This window comes from Callionymus lyra, chromosome 3 (genome assembly GCF_982586985.1).
Source record: "Callionymus lyra chromosome 3, fCalLyr1.hap1.1, whole genome shotgun sequence".
NCBI classification, from domain to species: domain Eukaryota; kingdom Metazoa; phylum Chordata; class Actinopteri; order Syngnathiformes; family Callionymidae; genus Callionymus; species Callionymus lyra.
The window spans coordinates 12,867,124-12,884,023 of NC_141820.1; the positions used below are offsets into that span (position 1 = coordinate 12,867,124).

The 16,900-nt window shown below is 37.2% G+C and overlaps 1 protein-coding gene across 5 annotated transcripts in view; it reads right to left on the reverse strand.

Moving 5' to 3' along the window:
* The window catches only part of celf2 (cugbp, Elav-like family member 2), a 283,629-nt gene that overhangs the window by 217,968 nt on the left and 48,761 nt on the right, over positions 1 to 16,900 (reverse strand). For all 5 annotated transcript variants that reach the window (XM_087786512.1, XM_087786517.1, XM_087786515.1 and 2 more), the window contains exon 2: positions 7,285 to 7,320. In XM_087786512.1, coding sequence (XP_087642638.1) covers positions 7,285 to 7,320 — 36 coding nt within the window. The remainder of the gene's footprint in view (positions 1 to 7,284; positions 7,321 to 16,900) is intronic.

The following is a 16,900-nucleotide window of genomic DNA, read 5'->3' on the forward strand; positions in this document are numbered from 1 at the left end:
GTTCATAAAAGCAAGAAAAAGTGTAAATAAAAATAACAAAGAGCAAATTAAAAGAACAAAGTGCAATTAAAAAGAACAAATTGCAAATATAAAGACCAAGGTACAAGATACATTAATGCATAAAGTGTGGTGGAGGTCCACCTTGACCCAGAGACAACACAAGGGATACCACAAACATTTTTTTTCCAGGCCTCCGGGTCACCTTGACCCTGAGTTAACACAAGGGTTAAAGCTCATGAAAAGAAAGGCACCAGTTCTGTAGGAACGACACAACACAGTGACGTCAATCCTGGTCGTACTCGCTTCTCCTAGTGGTTCATATACTTTGGGTGTAATATCGGCGTCGCTTGAGCGAACAAATATCGGTTTTTAACTCCGTAATTACCACGTTTGGCCGAATGTACATAGGAGCAGCGATGCCAATAAGAGGGTTCGTAAACATGCATCGAGGCTCCCCGTGTGTGCGACTGTGTGTAATAGTTTTATTCTCTCAGTACCCAATGTGTTCCAGGTCAACGGTTTGAATCACACACAGAAGTAAGCCTCTCGAGTCACAGTATGTTCACCTGCCTCCGTCAGGCGTACATGTGTGTTGCCGGGCGCGTGGGTGTGTGCGAGCGCTCGCTTTTGCTCCATGATTGAACCCCCGTGTCGTTCAGAGGGAACGAAAACACTCCTCGGAGACGGATGACAGATGGAGGAGAAGCGAAGGGAGAGAGAAGACGCCTAAAAAGTCTGTCCGAGCTCCGAGCAAAAACAACCCTTCCAAGCGAAACCCCCCGCGGTCGCCTCGGAGTCGTTAGCGCTTCATCATAATTCATTGTAAACGAACGTAAGAGCCGCGGTCGACACCTGCGAGGACTCGTTCACGGGAACGTATCAGATTCCACCTGCGGTTTTCATGATGCGAAAATAATCGAAAGGTGTATGTAGGTCAGTTCAAGAAACAGAAACTCACGTTTTAATTTCATTTTAAATACGAGGAGACGACAAGAAAAAGACGATTTTTCTCATTTACGGAAAGTAAAACATTTGACATAATATTTTAAAATGGTTACTTTTGAACGGAACCACATTCTAAAAGAAATATATCCCTAAATATAAGATGAGTAAAGTCCCATATCAAAGTCGCAGGAGAAAAAATGTAAACATAGAATGCATATATTTTACAAAGCGAAAACAAAGATATGACTATATCATAGTCTTGATCTTTGAAGTATGTACTGTTTTGAGTATTGTTTTGATTGTTAAAACGCTTTGTGACCCTGGTCTCGAAAAGCGCTATATAAATAAATATTACTTACTTACTTACTTACTATACATAATAGTACTTCCCTATTGCACATTACTGCACTAAAAATAAACAGTGGAAATACTCATTTATTAAACTAATTTATGTTTTTGTTGTGTATTCTCACAGCACTAGGCAAGAAGCTATGGAGACAAAATTTCTGCGGTGTTAATGCATGAGTATATATGTTTAATAAAATAAAAACGTATATTGTATTTGATAGAAAAATGTATATGAATAATACTTCACACCACCTGTAACACCAACTGATACAGTGTCTTCATTTTGAAAGGTCACTAGATGGAACTCTCAGTTATAAAATGTTAGATGTTAGGGTAGAGTAGGACAGTTCGTACAGAAAATATTGTATACCGCTGTACTGGTGTATAATGCATTAAAACTTTTGTGACGTGCACAGCGGTTAACAAGTTACCTTTCAAAATATTAATGTGCATGTGTATAACTAAACATTATCGTTTGAATTATTTGTCATTATTTCACAATTTGGCTGATACTGATTGAATTGAATCTACCTGGTTAAACTTCACACAGAGGCAACACAAGGCATACCTCAAATAAATTTGTTTTGGCCCAAAGGGTCACCTTGACCCTGAGACCACCAAAGGGTTAAATTTACTTTCCGACATTTTTCTTCCTCCACTCTCCATGAATTCATCCCTGACGCTGAAGCATATTGCAATCAAAATTATTTCTGTTACTGATAAGTAGAGATGTGTTGGCGAGGCTTCATGAAACAGTTGATGAGGTATCATGATACAGTGTCCTTATTTTGAAAGACAACTCGATGTCACTCTCAGTTTGAAAATGGTAAAAGTTAGGGTAGAGTAGAGTAACAATTATTTATGTTACTGATTACTAGTGATGTGTTGGCGAGGCTTCATGAAACAGTTGATGACAATATTTTCAATTTGAAAGACCACCAGATGTCACTCTCTGCTTCATGAGCTTTGGCTCCAGACTAATATAGGTATTCAATGAAACAAAGACACTGTATCATGATACCTCATCAGATGCTTCATGAAGCCTCGTCAACCCATCACCACTTATTATTATCATTTATCTTAAAGTAAACACCACACAAGTGTTAACGGAAACTTTCGTTTTAAAAACCAGCCGCCTGTGACGACCGCACAGTTTCCGCCCGTTTTGCTGACGGAGAGCATTTCCTGGAGTCCTTCAGACTAGCCGGACATTTCCCCCCACTCGGGGATAAATTAAAGCTCAGGTAGAATCCTTTAACACTGATAACCGTCTGAGGGGGAAGAAGCCTTATGTGTGTGTGTGTGTGTGTGTGTGTGTTAGTGGGGGGGCACTTCATCCTGGGCCCCCCCTGATTCCATCTTATAAATATTCAGATGTGGGAATGGAGGAGAAAAAAAAAAAAAAAAAACGACGAGCAGTAGCTGTGGCGAGGGACCGCAGTTGTCATGTGGCAACGGGGGAGGCAATAACGGACGCAGCGTACCGGGACCACCACATTGTGTGCACGTCTGTAATTATACTCTCTGCAGTGGATGTGCGTCTCCGCCCGTAAACAGGAAGTGTGTGAATGTGAGCATCACACCTGCAGCCTTGGGGGGAAGGAAAAAAAAAAATAATAATAAATAAATAAAAACAGCCTTTAAGTGTACGTTCCCTTCATGAGCTGACGCTATTCATGCGCTAATCAACACTTGTTTACGCCCACTTATGTGTCGCCCCCCCACCCACCCCCCATCCTCATGATGCAGGAGGTCACAGCCAATGCTGGGTTTGCACCTCATAATGACCGACTGCTGAAAAGCAGCACAAATTATTAGGCGCGGCGCCTTCAAAGCACATTATCACCACAAAGACCCGCAATTACACAGACACACTCTCGGATATACACATGATCCCTTCACGCCCCTTTATCGGTTTCCTTCAGAATCCTCTCCCTCCCAAATTGGTTCCTTCTTCCCTATTTTCAGCTAAATATCTCCCATCGTTTTCATTTCCGCTCCTTGTTTATCCCCCTATTCTTTCTCACTTTTCTTCCCTTACCTTCTACTGTCTCCTTTTTTTCTTTTTTTTTTTTTCTCTCCTCCAGCTTGTCTTCCATCTCTCGGCCCAAGACAGACTTAAATAACAAGCCGGGTGTCAGTCAAACCGCCAGAGAGCTTCATTAGAAGACGGGAGCACACAGGATCAAATTATGTGCCGAGTTTTTCCCTTCTTTGTGTGATTGTGGATTTGGTGGTGGATGAAGTAAACACACATTTTGGAGTATTGCAGCTGTGTGGTGGATTAGTGTGAAACACACAGCATTCGTTTGCATGTGGATGAGTGGGCTCGTGTGACAGTCACAGCGTCGCCTGTTTTTCTTCAATCAAGAGGGGGAAACAAAAAAGTGGGAGGCTTACATTTTTCACAGCTACGTCTTTTCTCTTTTTTCGTTTTTTTGACCTTTTCTTCCAGGGGCGGCAGATTTGGGTTAAAGCTTTTTTTAATCACTTTTAGGGACATCTAGTGGTCTTCATGTAGATGACCGAAAATGTTTCGTTTTGTTAAAGTGATGGATCAAGCAAAATTAAAATTTCACTCATTTTCTACTTATTATCATGGCGACTAGGAGTTGAGATTATTTTCAGAGTAATTTGTTCTTTTTTTAGAGTTAAGGTAAACATGTTTGTTCATTTTAATGTAGCGAATAGAGCTCAGTTGTCTTCATCTTTATCTTCGTCCAAAATATACACCAAAATACCTCCATACTGCTCGTCTTTCAAGCCACTATTGTACCGAAGCCTTGACATGGAATGCTTTATTCGTCATTATACACTGTATTATGAAATAAAAACATAAGGTATTGTCCTAAAAACGTAATATTTTAAGCTAGTTTGTAGCTAAAGCTAATAGCCCATTAGCTTAAATATGGTCCATGTGATCTTTTCAATGAGGATACACTTGATAATTGATAGCCTGGAATCTCCTGCTACAAAAAATATTAAAATATTGAATTGTTTATGGATTTTTATGGATTTTTTTGGAACATTTTCTCATGTTGAGCCTTCAATACAAGAGGGACGTTACAGACGAGCAGTATGGAGGTATTTAAATGTTTTTAAGTGTCTATTTGGACGAAGATGAAGTCAACTGAGCTCTAGTCGCTACATTAAAATGAACATTGAACAATGAACATTTTTCTCTATGACTCTTAAAAGGATCAAATGTCTCTGAAAATAATCCCTACCCTTAGCAGAGTTGAGCGTGAGTTAAACTATCCCTTTAATATTGAATAGAAAACAGTCAGTGTTCTCCATTCATACCCCTAGTGGGGCAATTTAATTTTCAATAAAATTTGAGCTAAACGCCAGAGTATACTTGGGATCTCTGACTCCGTGATCCGACCACCGTGCTCACTATTAAAATCTAATATACTTTACATTAGTGGGCATATTCCAAAGAGCACGGCAGGTTCTTAAATGGTGTTTTCAGAGAAGCCATTAGCCTCAGTTCATTTCTCACCTCCCTAAAAACTAATCTTGCTAAACATCGACAATCCATCACAGATACTACTTACTGCCTCTCCTACAATAATGGCGTTATTTTATTTATAAAAGCTTGTTTGTAGCAAACTGATCAGGCCGTTATTTAGTACAATAAACAGTGCTGTATTTCCTTCAACAGCCAATCATCTTCTTTTTTTTACTCTAAATAAAGACACTTATTATTGTACATGATTAAACTGTTGCACTGATTATTACACAAGTGGACACATTTAAAACAACATGACATCTATTTGTACATCACTAGCTCACAGTATTTATAGCTTAAAGTAGCTCCAACTGATACTATATCCTGCCTGTCACACAATTCATCTTTAATCACCACCTGGTATCCTGCTGCAACTACTGGGGGTTTTATGAAGCAGTATCCTGATCTTTTGAGTCTTGTAGACTGACTGATACAGTGCATTGCTTTGAATTAGTGATGTGTTGATGAAGCTTCATGAAACAACTGATGAAGTATCATGATACAGTGTCTTTATTTTTAAAGACCACTAGATGTCAGTCTCTGCTTTATACTGTTTGGCTCTAAACTACTTCTTCAATTCGACTGGTATTATTTTCAAACTGAGAGTGCAATCTAGTGGTCTTTTAAAAATGAAGACATTGTATCATGATACCTCATCAACTGTTTCATGAAGCCTCATCAACACATCACTGCTTTGAACCTCATTTTTTATTTATTATTTTCTTGTATTACATAGTGCTGCCCTTTTTACTCAGAATATCCTCTGAAGTCATAACTCCAGATCTGCACAGCATGATTTCTTAAACATACTCACTGCTAAGAGGCAAGAAAATACCTGAAAACACAAGATGATTATTTCATTCAATTGTCCTTTTTTTTAAATTTAGTATTCTTTGTCCCACAGGTCAGTGGTCCGGGGACCGTTATATCTCTCCGTGAAGCATTTCTTACCGAGCTGTACAAAAAAGAATAACACTTTGTATTATTGATTATTTTTGTCTGAAAGGGGTTTCGTTTTGACAAAAATATGATATTTACTCTGAAGTAAAATAAGCTTGTGGCTCTTGACAGGTCTGTTTAAGTCATTTTTATTTTAAAAAATGAACCTGAAAGCTAGTGAATAATAAGAGAAACACAAACTCTATAAAAATTTATTTTAACCGTTTTTCCCTGAAGGTAAGTCCGTGAATATAATGCCCGCGTAATACCAGACCATAGGACTAAAAACATTGGGTACCCCTGCCACAGGTGCTACATTTTTGAATGTATTCATTTATTGATTTAGCATGTACTTAATTGGTTAAAATATAGAAGAAAAAAAACATATTAATCAATATTGAAAAGGTTTCAGGTCAAAATATTTTTATAATAAATTCAATGACCATAAATATTTGGTTCTTTTTGACACAATTAGCACAAAATCTATTGCTATATAGTTGAAAGAATACTCTATTTACCTATCATAAAAACATAGTCTTATACCCAGCATTTATGTTATTTACTTCCAATTGAAAAAAAAAAAAAAGAGTACACATTATCTTTTATAAAAAGTGAAATCTAGTACACTTTTGACTTCTCCCAGTTGGTTAAACACCACTCTCTATACTGGAGCGCATCATATAACATACAAGATACAAACATAAAGATCTAAAGTACAAGATCAAATCCAATGTTTCCCTTCCTGCCAAGAACCAATCAGGCGCTTGATATCAAATCAATCGCCGCCTCCAAAAGCAGATGTCCGGACAGCGTTTGCGCGTCTTCATTTGGACGCGAGGACAGCTAATGACCACGTGGAATTGCCTGCTGATCCATTCTTGATCCTATCAATGCTAATTATTGTTCAGATACTAGAAGCTGCTGTGCCCATAATTAACGCTCGCAGTGGTTTATCATGCCAACTGCGCCATTATAAGATGGCTGCAACAATATGCATTGGCTGTAATTACAATTCAGCTCATTAAGCATTATAGGACTATTATACCTCTTTATGAGTGCAGTTATGATTTACTACGCGTTGTCTCCTTCAATTGACTGATGGTTTTCCACGGCGGGAGATTCATCTTTTTCATGTTAACCTTGCCTCGGATGAGACACAGGAGGGGCTATTTTAAGACCGGCGTTTCATTTAAAGCTTCTTTCTCACTTCCTCTACCTTCACTTGATCTGTCGTTCTGTCGCCAAAGGGTTTAGTTTAATGGCCCAAGATCCGTCTGCACATCCCATCTCTTTTTCCTCCAATTTCTCCCAGGTCCTTCAGATCTGATTCCCTGCCCACTGTCCTGTCTTATCTCCGCTTCCTCGTCGCGTATTGTCGCCCCGGACAAAAGCGCAGACAACCAAACCGGTGTTGAAGGTGAGAAGAATAAACCAAACAGGCGATGTTTGGCCCAAAGCTCGAGACGCCTTAGAAAAAAAGTGGCGCCGGAATACGAGGATTTTAAAAACCAGTGAGAGGTAAAAGAAAAATTGAACAGTACCTTTGTATCGGTCCAGAGAGGTCACTGGCGTCCTGCCTGTCAATCGAGAAGAAAAAGGGAAGAATTAAAAACATGGTTTGTGGATAAGAGATGTGACAAGTCATCACAAACTATTCTTTTTGGAATATAAATTAAATCTGACCCAAGTCAGATACTGTATATTTTAATGCTAGTAAGTGATGTGTTGATAAAGCTTCATGAAACAGCTGATGAGGCATCATGATACAGTGTCTTCAAAATGATTCCAGTTTTCATTTATTTCATAGAACAGAACCAAAGATTAAGCAGAGAGTGACGTTTGAAAATGAAGACACTGTATCATGATACCTCATCAGCTGTTTCATGAAGCCTCATCATCCAATAACTAGTTATTACCATATTATAAATTCTAAAAATGTATTCTGTTGTTACACAGTAAAAGATTTAAAGTCATGTGATATAATAATACCATTGATAAGTATAGTAACATGTGATGGGTTGATGAGGCTTCATGAAACAGCTGGTGAGGTATCATGACACAGTGTCGTCATTCTGAATGCTCTGCTTTCGAATATTTGGCTCTAATCTACTATTTGAGCAAAACCTTGGCATAACTTTTGAACAAAGAGTGACATCTAGTGGTCTTTCAAAATGAAGACGTTATATCATGGTACCTCATCAGCTGTTTCATGAAGCCTCTTCATCCAATAACTAGATTTTACCATATTATTAAGTCTAAAAATCCAAAGGTCCCTTTTTTCTTTGTAGTTACACAGTAAAACATTCAAAGTATTGTTGATATAATAGTTGATATAATGATACTATTGATAACTATAGTAACTTTGACATTGGATCATGATACCTCATTAGCTGATCACTTCTAGCTAGCAAAAAAATGATTCAGTTTGAAATCAATACTTTCAGGGTAGTTATTTAGGGTAGTTATTGGACAGAGGCTATAATTCATCAGGCAAAAATTGTGATGAAAGGAAAATAAATAGGGCTCAGTGAGAGACTCAAAGTAGATCTGGCACCTTTTTTTATTTTCAGATAACTCCTTGCCCATGCCCGACTGGGAGGAGGCCTCAGGTTCGACCCAGGACTAGTTAAAGAAATAATGGTGACCTAATAAAACCTCTATAGACTTTTAAAGATAAAAAAAGTATAAAAGAAAAAAGTATAAGTTTCTTTTCTCCGGGTTGCTGACCCTACGACCCAAAACTCAGAGCTTGTATCGATCGATCAACTGGATTAATACATAGTTTAATGATCGAGAAAGCAGAAAATATTTCAAAATTAATCCGTTGTTTGATGATGTCCTTTTTAAAACAGATTTGCCTCTGAAGGACAAAGTGCTGGAGAATTCTGCGTAACTAAAGGGAACTTCGTGCAACGCTTTCACGTTCTTATTACAATAATTAATTGGTCTCATCCGTCCTTGGCAACCGCGGATGTTTCTTCCTCATAAAATCCCTGATTTTCTCTCCGTTCACTTTGTTTTTTTTTTCCAGCCCCTCTTCCTCTCCTTTATCGTCACTTCATGTAAATAAAACAGGTCCCCAGGCAGCTTGTGAAAGTCACAACACTTTACAAGACGCCGAGTTACGTGAGTTTGTTGCACCAGGAAAACTTTACCTGTGAATTTAACGACGAACATGTTGTTCGTAACGAGCGTGTTGGTGTTAACATGTGTTTTTTTTTTTAGTCATGATAAAAAATGTAAAATCTTCCTCAACATTGCAACCGATCATTTCGACCACCACTCTGCATTTCAAAGAAACACTCTCGTCTGTTTCATCTCTGACCACAGAACTCTCATCCTGATATCCTGACATACAAACTGGTAAACACACACACACACACACACACACAACCATCCCCTCCCCTCCGTTCTTCTTCAGCAAGCCATCAATTATGAAAAAGGGTAAATGGAACATCAAACACACGTTGCTCGCATTCAAAGGTTTACCAACTCGCACATAAACACACACATTAAGCCACACTACACACTTTGATGCACAAAAAAACTTGACTACACAAACCATCTCTATCATGGCAAATTGCTTACATTGAGTACTTCCTAATACCTGCATATTAGAGCTGCATATTCAAGGATTTTGGGAGCTTTTACAGGTCAGTCAGCAGGAATCAAAAGCTGAATATATAAAAAAAAATTACTAGTGTGTATGTGTATATATATATATATATATTTATTTTTGTTGTTCTTGTCCTTAGCATAGGGGATGGACACAAACAGTAAAAATATTGTATTTTACATTCCATTGACAAGTTAATACATGACTATATAAAGAGTATGTATATAATAATTATTATATTATTTTCATGAAGTATTAAGTAGACTATTTCAGAAAATTATTTGGTAAATTTGAAAATATATTTTTTAACTGGACTGAACTCGGAAAGTGAATTAATAATATAAATACAACTGGTTGGAAAAGGTTGTTTTCAATGTATATTCATTTTAAAGAGCAAACAAATATCCTAATAAAGTTAAAGTTGATCATCTAACATTAAGTTTTGAACAAAAATGATATTTTTCTGTTTGAATCTAAATATTCACAAAAACTAAAGAATACTAACAAATCAAAAAAATATATATTTGTGTGTGTTTAAGAATAAATGAGAATAAACAGTATTTGTATATAAGAATTATTGGAATATATATATTTATTTTATTAAACCACTCAGATTATTTTAGTTTTCATAAAATAGTTTAGACCTAGACTGAAGTGGTTTATGAGTTGAAATTAATATTAAATGGAAATAATAATAATAAAAATAATAATAAAAATATATATTTAAATAAATATTCAGAAAGTCATAGTTGATAATCGGTAGATTTGATTTGAATTATGAAACAATTTATATAATTTTACCTCTCAGTAGATTATTTTCAGATAATCCTTTTTTTTAATTAGTGACAAGACTGAAGTGGAAACAATGTATTACAAGAAAATGGAACAGAAAATAAAGTTTAAATTAATATTAAATGTCAAAAGTAACAAATATCTTCAGAGAGTCCTCTTTGATGATCTTATCTGACATTTTACACTTTGTATCTTTTATGAGCAATTGAATATTTTCATCCCTGAGAGTTTCTTTCCATTATTCAAACAACTCGTGTTAAAAAAAAATCAATGGCAAACGATTGGTTCTGAGAAGCAAACAGGATAGTTCATCAACGGGTCCTGCTCAGACGGGTTGGCAAGACTCGGGGTCAGAGCTGATCACTGGGGTGACAGCAGATGGTCAAACAGCATCCAGGTGGAAACAAGCCAAACTTATGCTACATGGCAAGCTCCTTTTTTTTTTCTTCTTCTTCTTCGGTGGCGATTGTGAGCCCAGGAGTTCAGACTCTTGCTGGCCCGGAGACGCCGTAGGTCTTTAGGAGACGAAAAGCGAAGCTGAAGCGTGAGGGAGTCCTCGAGTGCTTCTGCCAGAGTCGGAGCAGGTGGCAGAGCCCGGTACCAAGGGCACATTTGGACACATCGTGATTAGCGGATGATGTGACACAAGCGCAGACAAATGTGCACGACGTTACACACTGTGCCGTGCCATGGGGGTCACTAGGAAGTAGACGGAAGGACGACTGAACAACTGTGGGACATTTCATTACAAAATCACGTCGAGATTTTGGACATAAAGGTCATGAATACACGATAAAAACATCTTTTAAATGTAGATATCTAGAAAGTAATCCCTACATTTCCACTGTATACACATTTAGAAAGTAAAAATAATTTAATTTTAGTATATATTGAGTTCTAACTGGGGGAAATTAAGGATATTTTGACAGACAAAATGGCTATTTAATTAATAGAATAGAATAGAATAGAAAATCTTTATTCATCCCCAGAGGGGAAACACACTTTCACAACAGCACAGTTGAAAAAAATAAAGTGCAAGGAAAAAGAAATAATAAAAGAGATAATACAAAATAAAATAAAAACGATCTTAAAAATATACAAATTATTTACAAAATTAGAAATTTAACACTATTAACAAAATAAAATAGAATAAAATAAAATAAAAATAAAAACAAAAAATAAAATAAAACACACAAGAAGAAAAACACACTACGGATTAGCATCAGGATATTTAAAGTAGAGAGTTAAATATCCTGACACCAGTTGGGATGAAGGACCTTCTATAACGCTCCGTCCTACACTGGGGGTGCCACTGAAGGAGCTGCTCCTCCATGGTCAGGTGCATTAAAATAAATAATACATTTTATACTAGATCACATAGAAAAAAGGATTTAATTTCTGTTTTATTAATTTTAACTCGTTGAATGGTGTTTTATTTTGAAAAAAGACTGGATTTCTTCAAAGTAACAAAAGGGTGTGACGGTTGACACATCAAGATACTTTATTCAGTACAGTTTACTCAATAAATAACCATGAAAACTAGTGAAAATAGGTCGAAAAGTCACTCTATATGTGACCATATTGTTGCAGACAAATAATTCCAGAGTTTTTCCTTTTTTCATGTCCATAACTTCCATTTATTCCTGTCGTACCATTTTATTTTTCCCTGTTTTTATCTTAAGGTCACCTTGTGAAAAAAAATTGGTTGACATTAAACTGGTCCAGTGTAAAAAAAAAAAGAAAAAAGGTAGAAACATAAAAGCAAAAAACATAAAAAAAAGTTAAAGGTAAGAAAGGAAAACATTGAAAGAAAGACTTGATAAGTAGAAGCACAAGATAAAAACAAAATAAGGAGATAAAAGGAAGAAGTAAACGTTTAGTTCCCACCATAACCAACGAACAAACGAGTCATTTATTCAGGTTTGTTAATTTTTACCACCTCGCTTCACATTCAAAGGAAAATATTAATTGTCTCGCTCAGACAAAAGAGATTTTCTCTGCTTCGTCTGCCTCCTTTTCAGCAGCCCATCTGTGACGTTCTCACACCTTCCCTCCTCCTTCCATCCATCCTGACGACTTTACATAGCCGCGATTCCCAGCCAGTTAACACGCTCGTATTTAAACACTGATTAATACATTCACACACCCGACTCTCACACCTTTTTGGCGAGGACTTCTCACCTGCCTCTCACATCGCCATCTGAAGTGTTCATCCTTACATGTGCGCGCGATTGCGTTGGTTTACATCCCCGCCTTCCTACAGACGGCTCGTGTCAAAGAGCCAGAGGCTTCAGACTTCTTCCATTCAGGCGAGTAAAAAGGTGGCGCCGTCGCTTATTTTACCGGCATAGAGAGAGTTTTTTTTTTTTTTAGGTGTTTGTGCAGGATTTGACACAGAGGTTGATGTGAAAATTGAATGATGAGAAGATCATAAATGTTTTTTTAAGAGACAGCTCTGGTCACGGTATATATATGGATATGTAGCCAGTCGTGGAAACTGAGGAGTTAAGTTATGGAGAAGGAAAGGGATTTGTCTTTGTTTAGTCTTTGGCGAGTTTCTTCATCCGCTCAGAATCACTTGGACCAGGGCCCGATACCACCAGTTCCTGGACCGACTTCTTATTTTTTCATGACTTCATTACCAAGAAGTTTACTTCTATTTTCCTCTATTTATGAAACCAGCCAATTACTACAATATAGAATTACAATACAATTTACAAAAATGTACTTCCGGGAATAATAAAAAAAAGGGTTCATGCAGGTTACAATGTCTGTGGTCATAATGTTACGCATGGATCTTGTTGAAAAGGTGTCTTAAAATAAAATCCAAGCTGTATGTTGATTTTCCACAAAATTTATTTGAGTTTTTAGGGGAAAAAAAACATTCAACCCGAAGCTTCTAACCGTTGTGTAACCGGCTACAACGAGGGCGAGTTATGATCTCCCATAATCCATCTTTCTATCGCAGATGCTCTGCATCAAGCTAAAAATTAAACCAGTTATATCAATAAATTAAAGGGCAACTAAGGTTAAAACTCAACTCTCCTGACTCACATGTTTCAAATGTTGAACATGCAGTAAGTCCCTCATCATGACCCTGTTTTGAAGTTGTTTCTTTTTCAAAGTTGTCCGACCCCCGTCTAAAATCTCGGCAAACAAGAGGTTACGAAATTCTTATAAACGTGCATTGGAGGAGGAGACTTCCGGGATCGATGATGACCGGTGACAAACCTCGATGTTTGACCAGCAGAGTGGTTATGGTTCAAGTGTTTTCAGTGGGCGGGGCTTAAGCACATTTTTCTAATGTAAATATTTCAATGATAAGAGTCACATACTGATGATACAATAGAGGTCCAAAATATATTTAAGACACACTTAAATCCACACATTAGTTGCCCTTTAAATATGCAGTAAACTAGTACAAGACAAGGATCCCTGTTCCATCTTCAAAGTTACACAAGAAAGAAAGGTACATTTTAAGCCATGGGTGTATACTTTGAGAGTTTCACGGTACTTTAGTCAGTTAGTTTGTAAACCAGATTGCGCGTGAGGTCGTAACACCAATCCTACAAATCTGTTCCAGTAGACAAACTGTTTGATTGGCTCATTATGGTCATGTGATGCAAGTGTAAAACATAGTTATGCACTCGAACAACAAGATACGCTCCCAATCTTTTTTCGTTCAAAATCAAAAAAACGAAACATTTGAACCTGATCATCTAAAAAAGGTTCATGTGGGACCATAGGGAGTAGAACTGTGTTCTTCAGGTGTGTGCGTATGCATTACCGGTAATGTGCGCATTCATGCATAGATACGTGACATATTGAGGACATTAAACGCAGCGGGAGAATCGACCTGTATGGCAAAAGGGTGAACAAAAAAGGGGGGAAAGTGGTCGTGGTACGTTCAGCCCCATTTACCACGTGATACTCAACCTTTTTTACAGTCAAAGTGCACACACACGGTTAAACGTGTGCGTGTTCTACGCCAGAAGAAGTTGCCTTTCCGAGTCATCTATCATGCTTCTGAGAAACACAAGATTTCTTTTTGTGACTCCCTTTTTTTTTTTCTCCCCGCCCCCCCCACCACCACCGCCTCGCCTCTTCTTCTTCTTCTTCCATTTAATAACAGAACAACAGATCAGCTCCATTAGCCCAGACCTCCTCACACATGCAGATGAGGCTGGCATTATTGCGACACGCGTCACGCATTACCGACGCTAACCCTCCACCATGCATGTGTGTGTGTGTGTGTGTGTGTGTGTACGTGTGACCGCGTCCATGCGCGTTTAGGTGTAACAACAGCGGTTTTAAATTGAGATGCGCCCGGGCTTTGATTGGGGCTACGGCGGTAACAATGCCGGCGCGAGACGGGATCGGGGCACCAGCTTGATAAGATCACACAAAGTGAACATGGATGGATGATTGAGGTCGAAGGGACCCCGGGAGGGGGGGGGCAAACAGGTTTGATGAGAGGTAGGATTCAACACAATTAACAGACATGTTTGTGATCATGGTTTGTGCATCACCGCGTCTTATACGCCAGGATTATTGTTCTGAATCGTCCGCTCGGTTTTACTTTCAGTCATAAGTAATTTATATTTATATAGCGCTTTTCCAGACCAGGGTCACAAAGCGCTTAAACAATCTAAACGATATTCAATAAATTATATACTTTAAAGGTCAAGATAAAACTGAGAACAACACAGAGGTTCCAGAAAATGAAGGCAAAAACCTGAACAAATAAAAACGTCTAAAGATGTTTCTTGAAAGAGTCAGTAGATCCATCAGTCGTCTGTCCTCGATTCTTTGAAACGTGGCATTAATAACATGAATTATTTCCGTGTATTCAACAATTGGTCATTGATCTGTGTCTTGTCTTCTTCTTCATGACACACAGTTATTCATTCTCTACTTTTTTTTAGGTTCAATATAGTGATGTGTTGATGAGGCTTTATGAAACAGTTGATGAGGTATCATGATACAGTGTCTTTATTTTGAAAGACCACTAGATGTCGCTCTCAGTTTAAAAGTTATGCCAGATTTTTCTGAAATAGTAAATAAGAGCCAAATATTAGAAAGCAGAGGATTCCTTATCAACCCACCACTAGTTGCTACAGTTATTAATGGTATTATTATATCGACATTTATGTGTAACAACAAAGAAAAAAAAAAAGGATTTTTAGACTTCATTATATTGTAATAACTAGTTATTGTATGATGAGGCATCAATCTGATGAGGTATCATGATACAGTGTGTTCATGTAGAAATGCTACAAGATAAAATGAAAATACATTATGAATCAGAGATAAGATCTATTGGTCTTTCCAAATGAAGACACTGTATCATGATGCCTCATCAACTGTTTCATGAAGCTTCGCTAACCCAAAGTATTATAATTTTTTTGGGTCAATAATGGCAAGACCCACATGTTATTTAATGTTTCATGACGTTTTTAAAATTTTCTTAAATGGTTCTTGGTTTGTTGTTTGTACTGAAGACAAAAAAGTTTTATTGGTTACAATAACACCACAGTACCATTGATAATACTAGAGTTGCCATCGCTACTCTCCCATAAGACATGGCAATGTGTGGAAAAAAAAAACTTACATACGAAATGCAGGAAAAGTACCAGATTTTTCGCTAGCGTCATACAAAATGGTAGGCACAGTTTTGTGAGCGTGACAAATAAAGTCTTTACCAACTGAAATGGCCACTCAAAGAGCAGAGACAGCTGTGCAAGAGGGAGAACTCAAATTCAAATTCAAGGGATATTTAAATTGAAGGCAGATCATTTGGTCGCAAAATGCTTTAGATAAATGTTGTTAATTAACACAACTTTCTTCTCTAAATAGCCTGGTTATGCGTGTTTTGGGGAATCCTTAATATGCGTTTAACCAAGTTAGAATTGATTAAAAACAATACTTCTCTATAAACCCTAAGAACAGTGCATACATATTGGGTAGGTTAGGTATGTTGCTAACTAGCCCCCAACTGACAAAAAGTCCTGATTGTGTATTAAACCAGATTAAAATTATTTCTGCTTATAAAAAATCTGGTTTGGTGTTTTTTGTTGTAGATGGAATGTTTCCATTTACATCATCATTTATCATAACATTATTTTGTTCATAGATGAAAACCCAGTGTGTGAGGACTGGGAAAAAAAATCATCTCATATGTGCAGCAGAATTTACTAAAGCATTTCTGATTCTATTCAACAGATGCACAGAAAGAATACAAAGTGACGTCGTCTTATGTATCTAGGTTTTATGCGACAAAATTATCTAAGAGCTGTGAACTCCGTACACTCCGAACTCTTTGCAAGAAAGTTGTACTTATATATGGATCATTTAATATATATTTTGAAAAGTTTAAACCACAAATTATTGACTTGATCTGACACGGTACAAAAGTTTGAAATTAACAGAGAGTGACATCTATTGGCCTTTTATAAAATACACTGTATCACCTCAGCAGCTGTTTCATGAAGCCTCATCACCAGTATTCAGACTTTAGGTGCCCGATCTAATAATTTAATAAAAAACTATTTTCAATCTTACAGCCTTTCAAAATGAAGACACTGTATCATGATACACTATCGAGGCCTTTTCAACCTTCACTAATGCCACGCTTTTTAAACATCGTAAACAACATTAAAGAGAGCGAAGAACAACCCATTTTTTCAAAAGATTTTCAATTTTTATTAAATGTTTTGTTTGTTTTAAATGTGTTTTTTTTTGTAAATCCT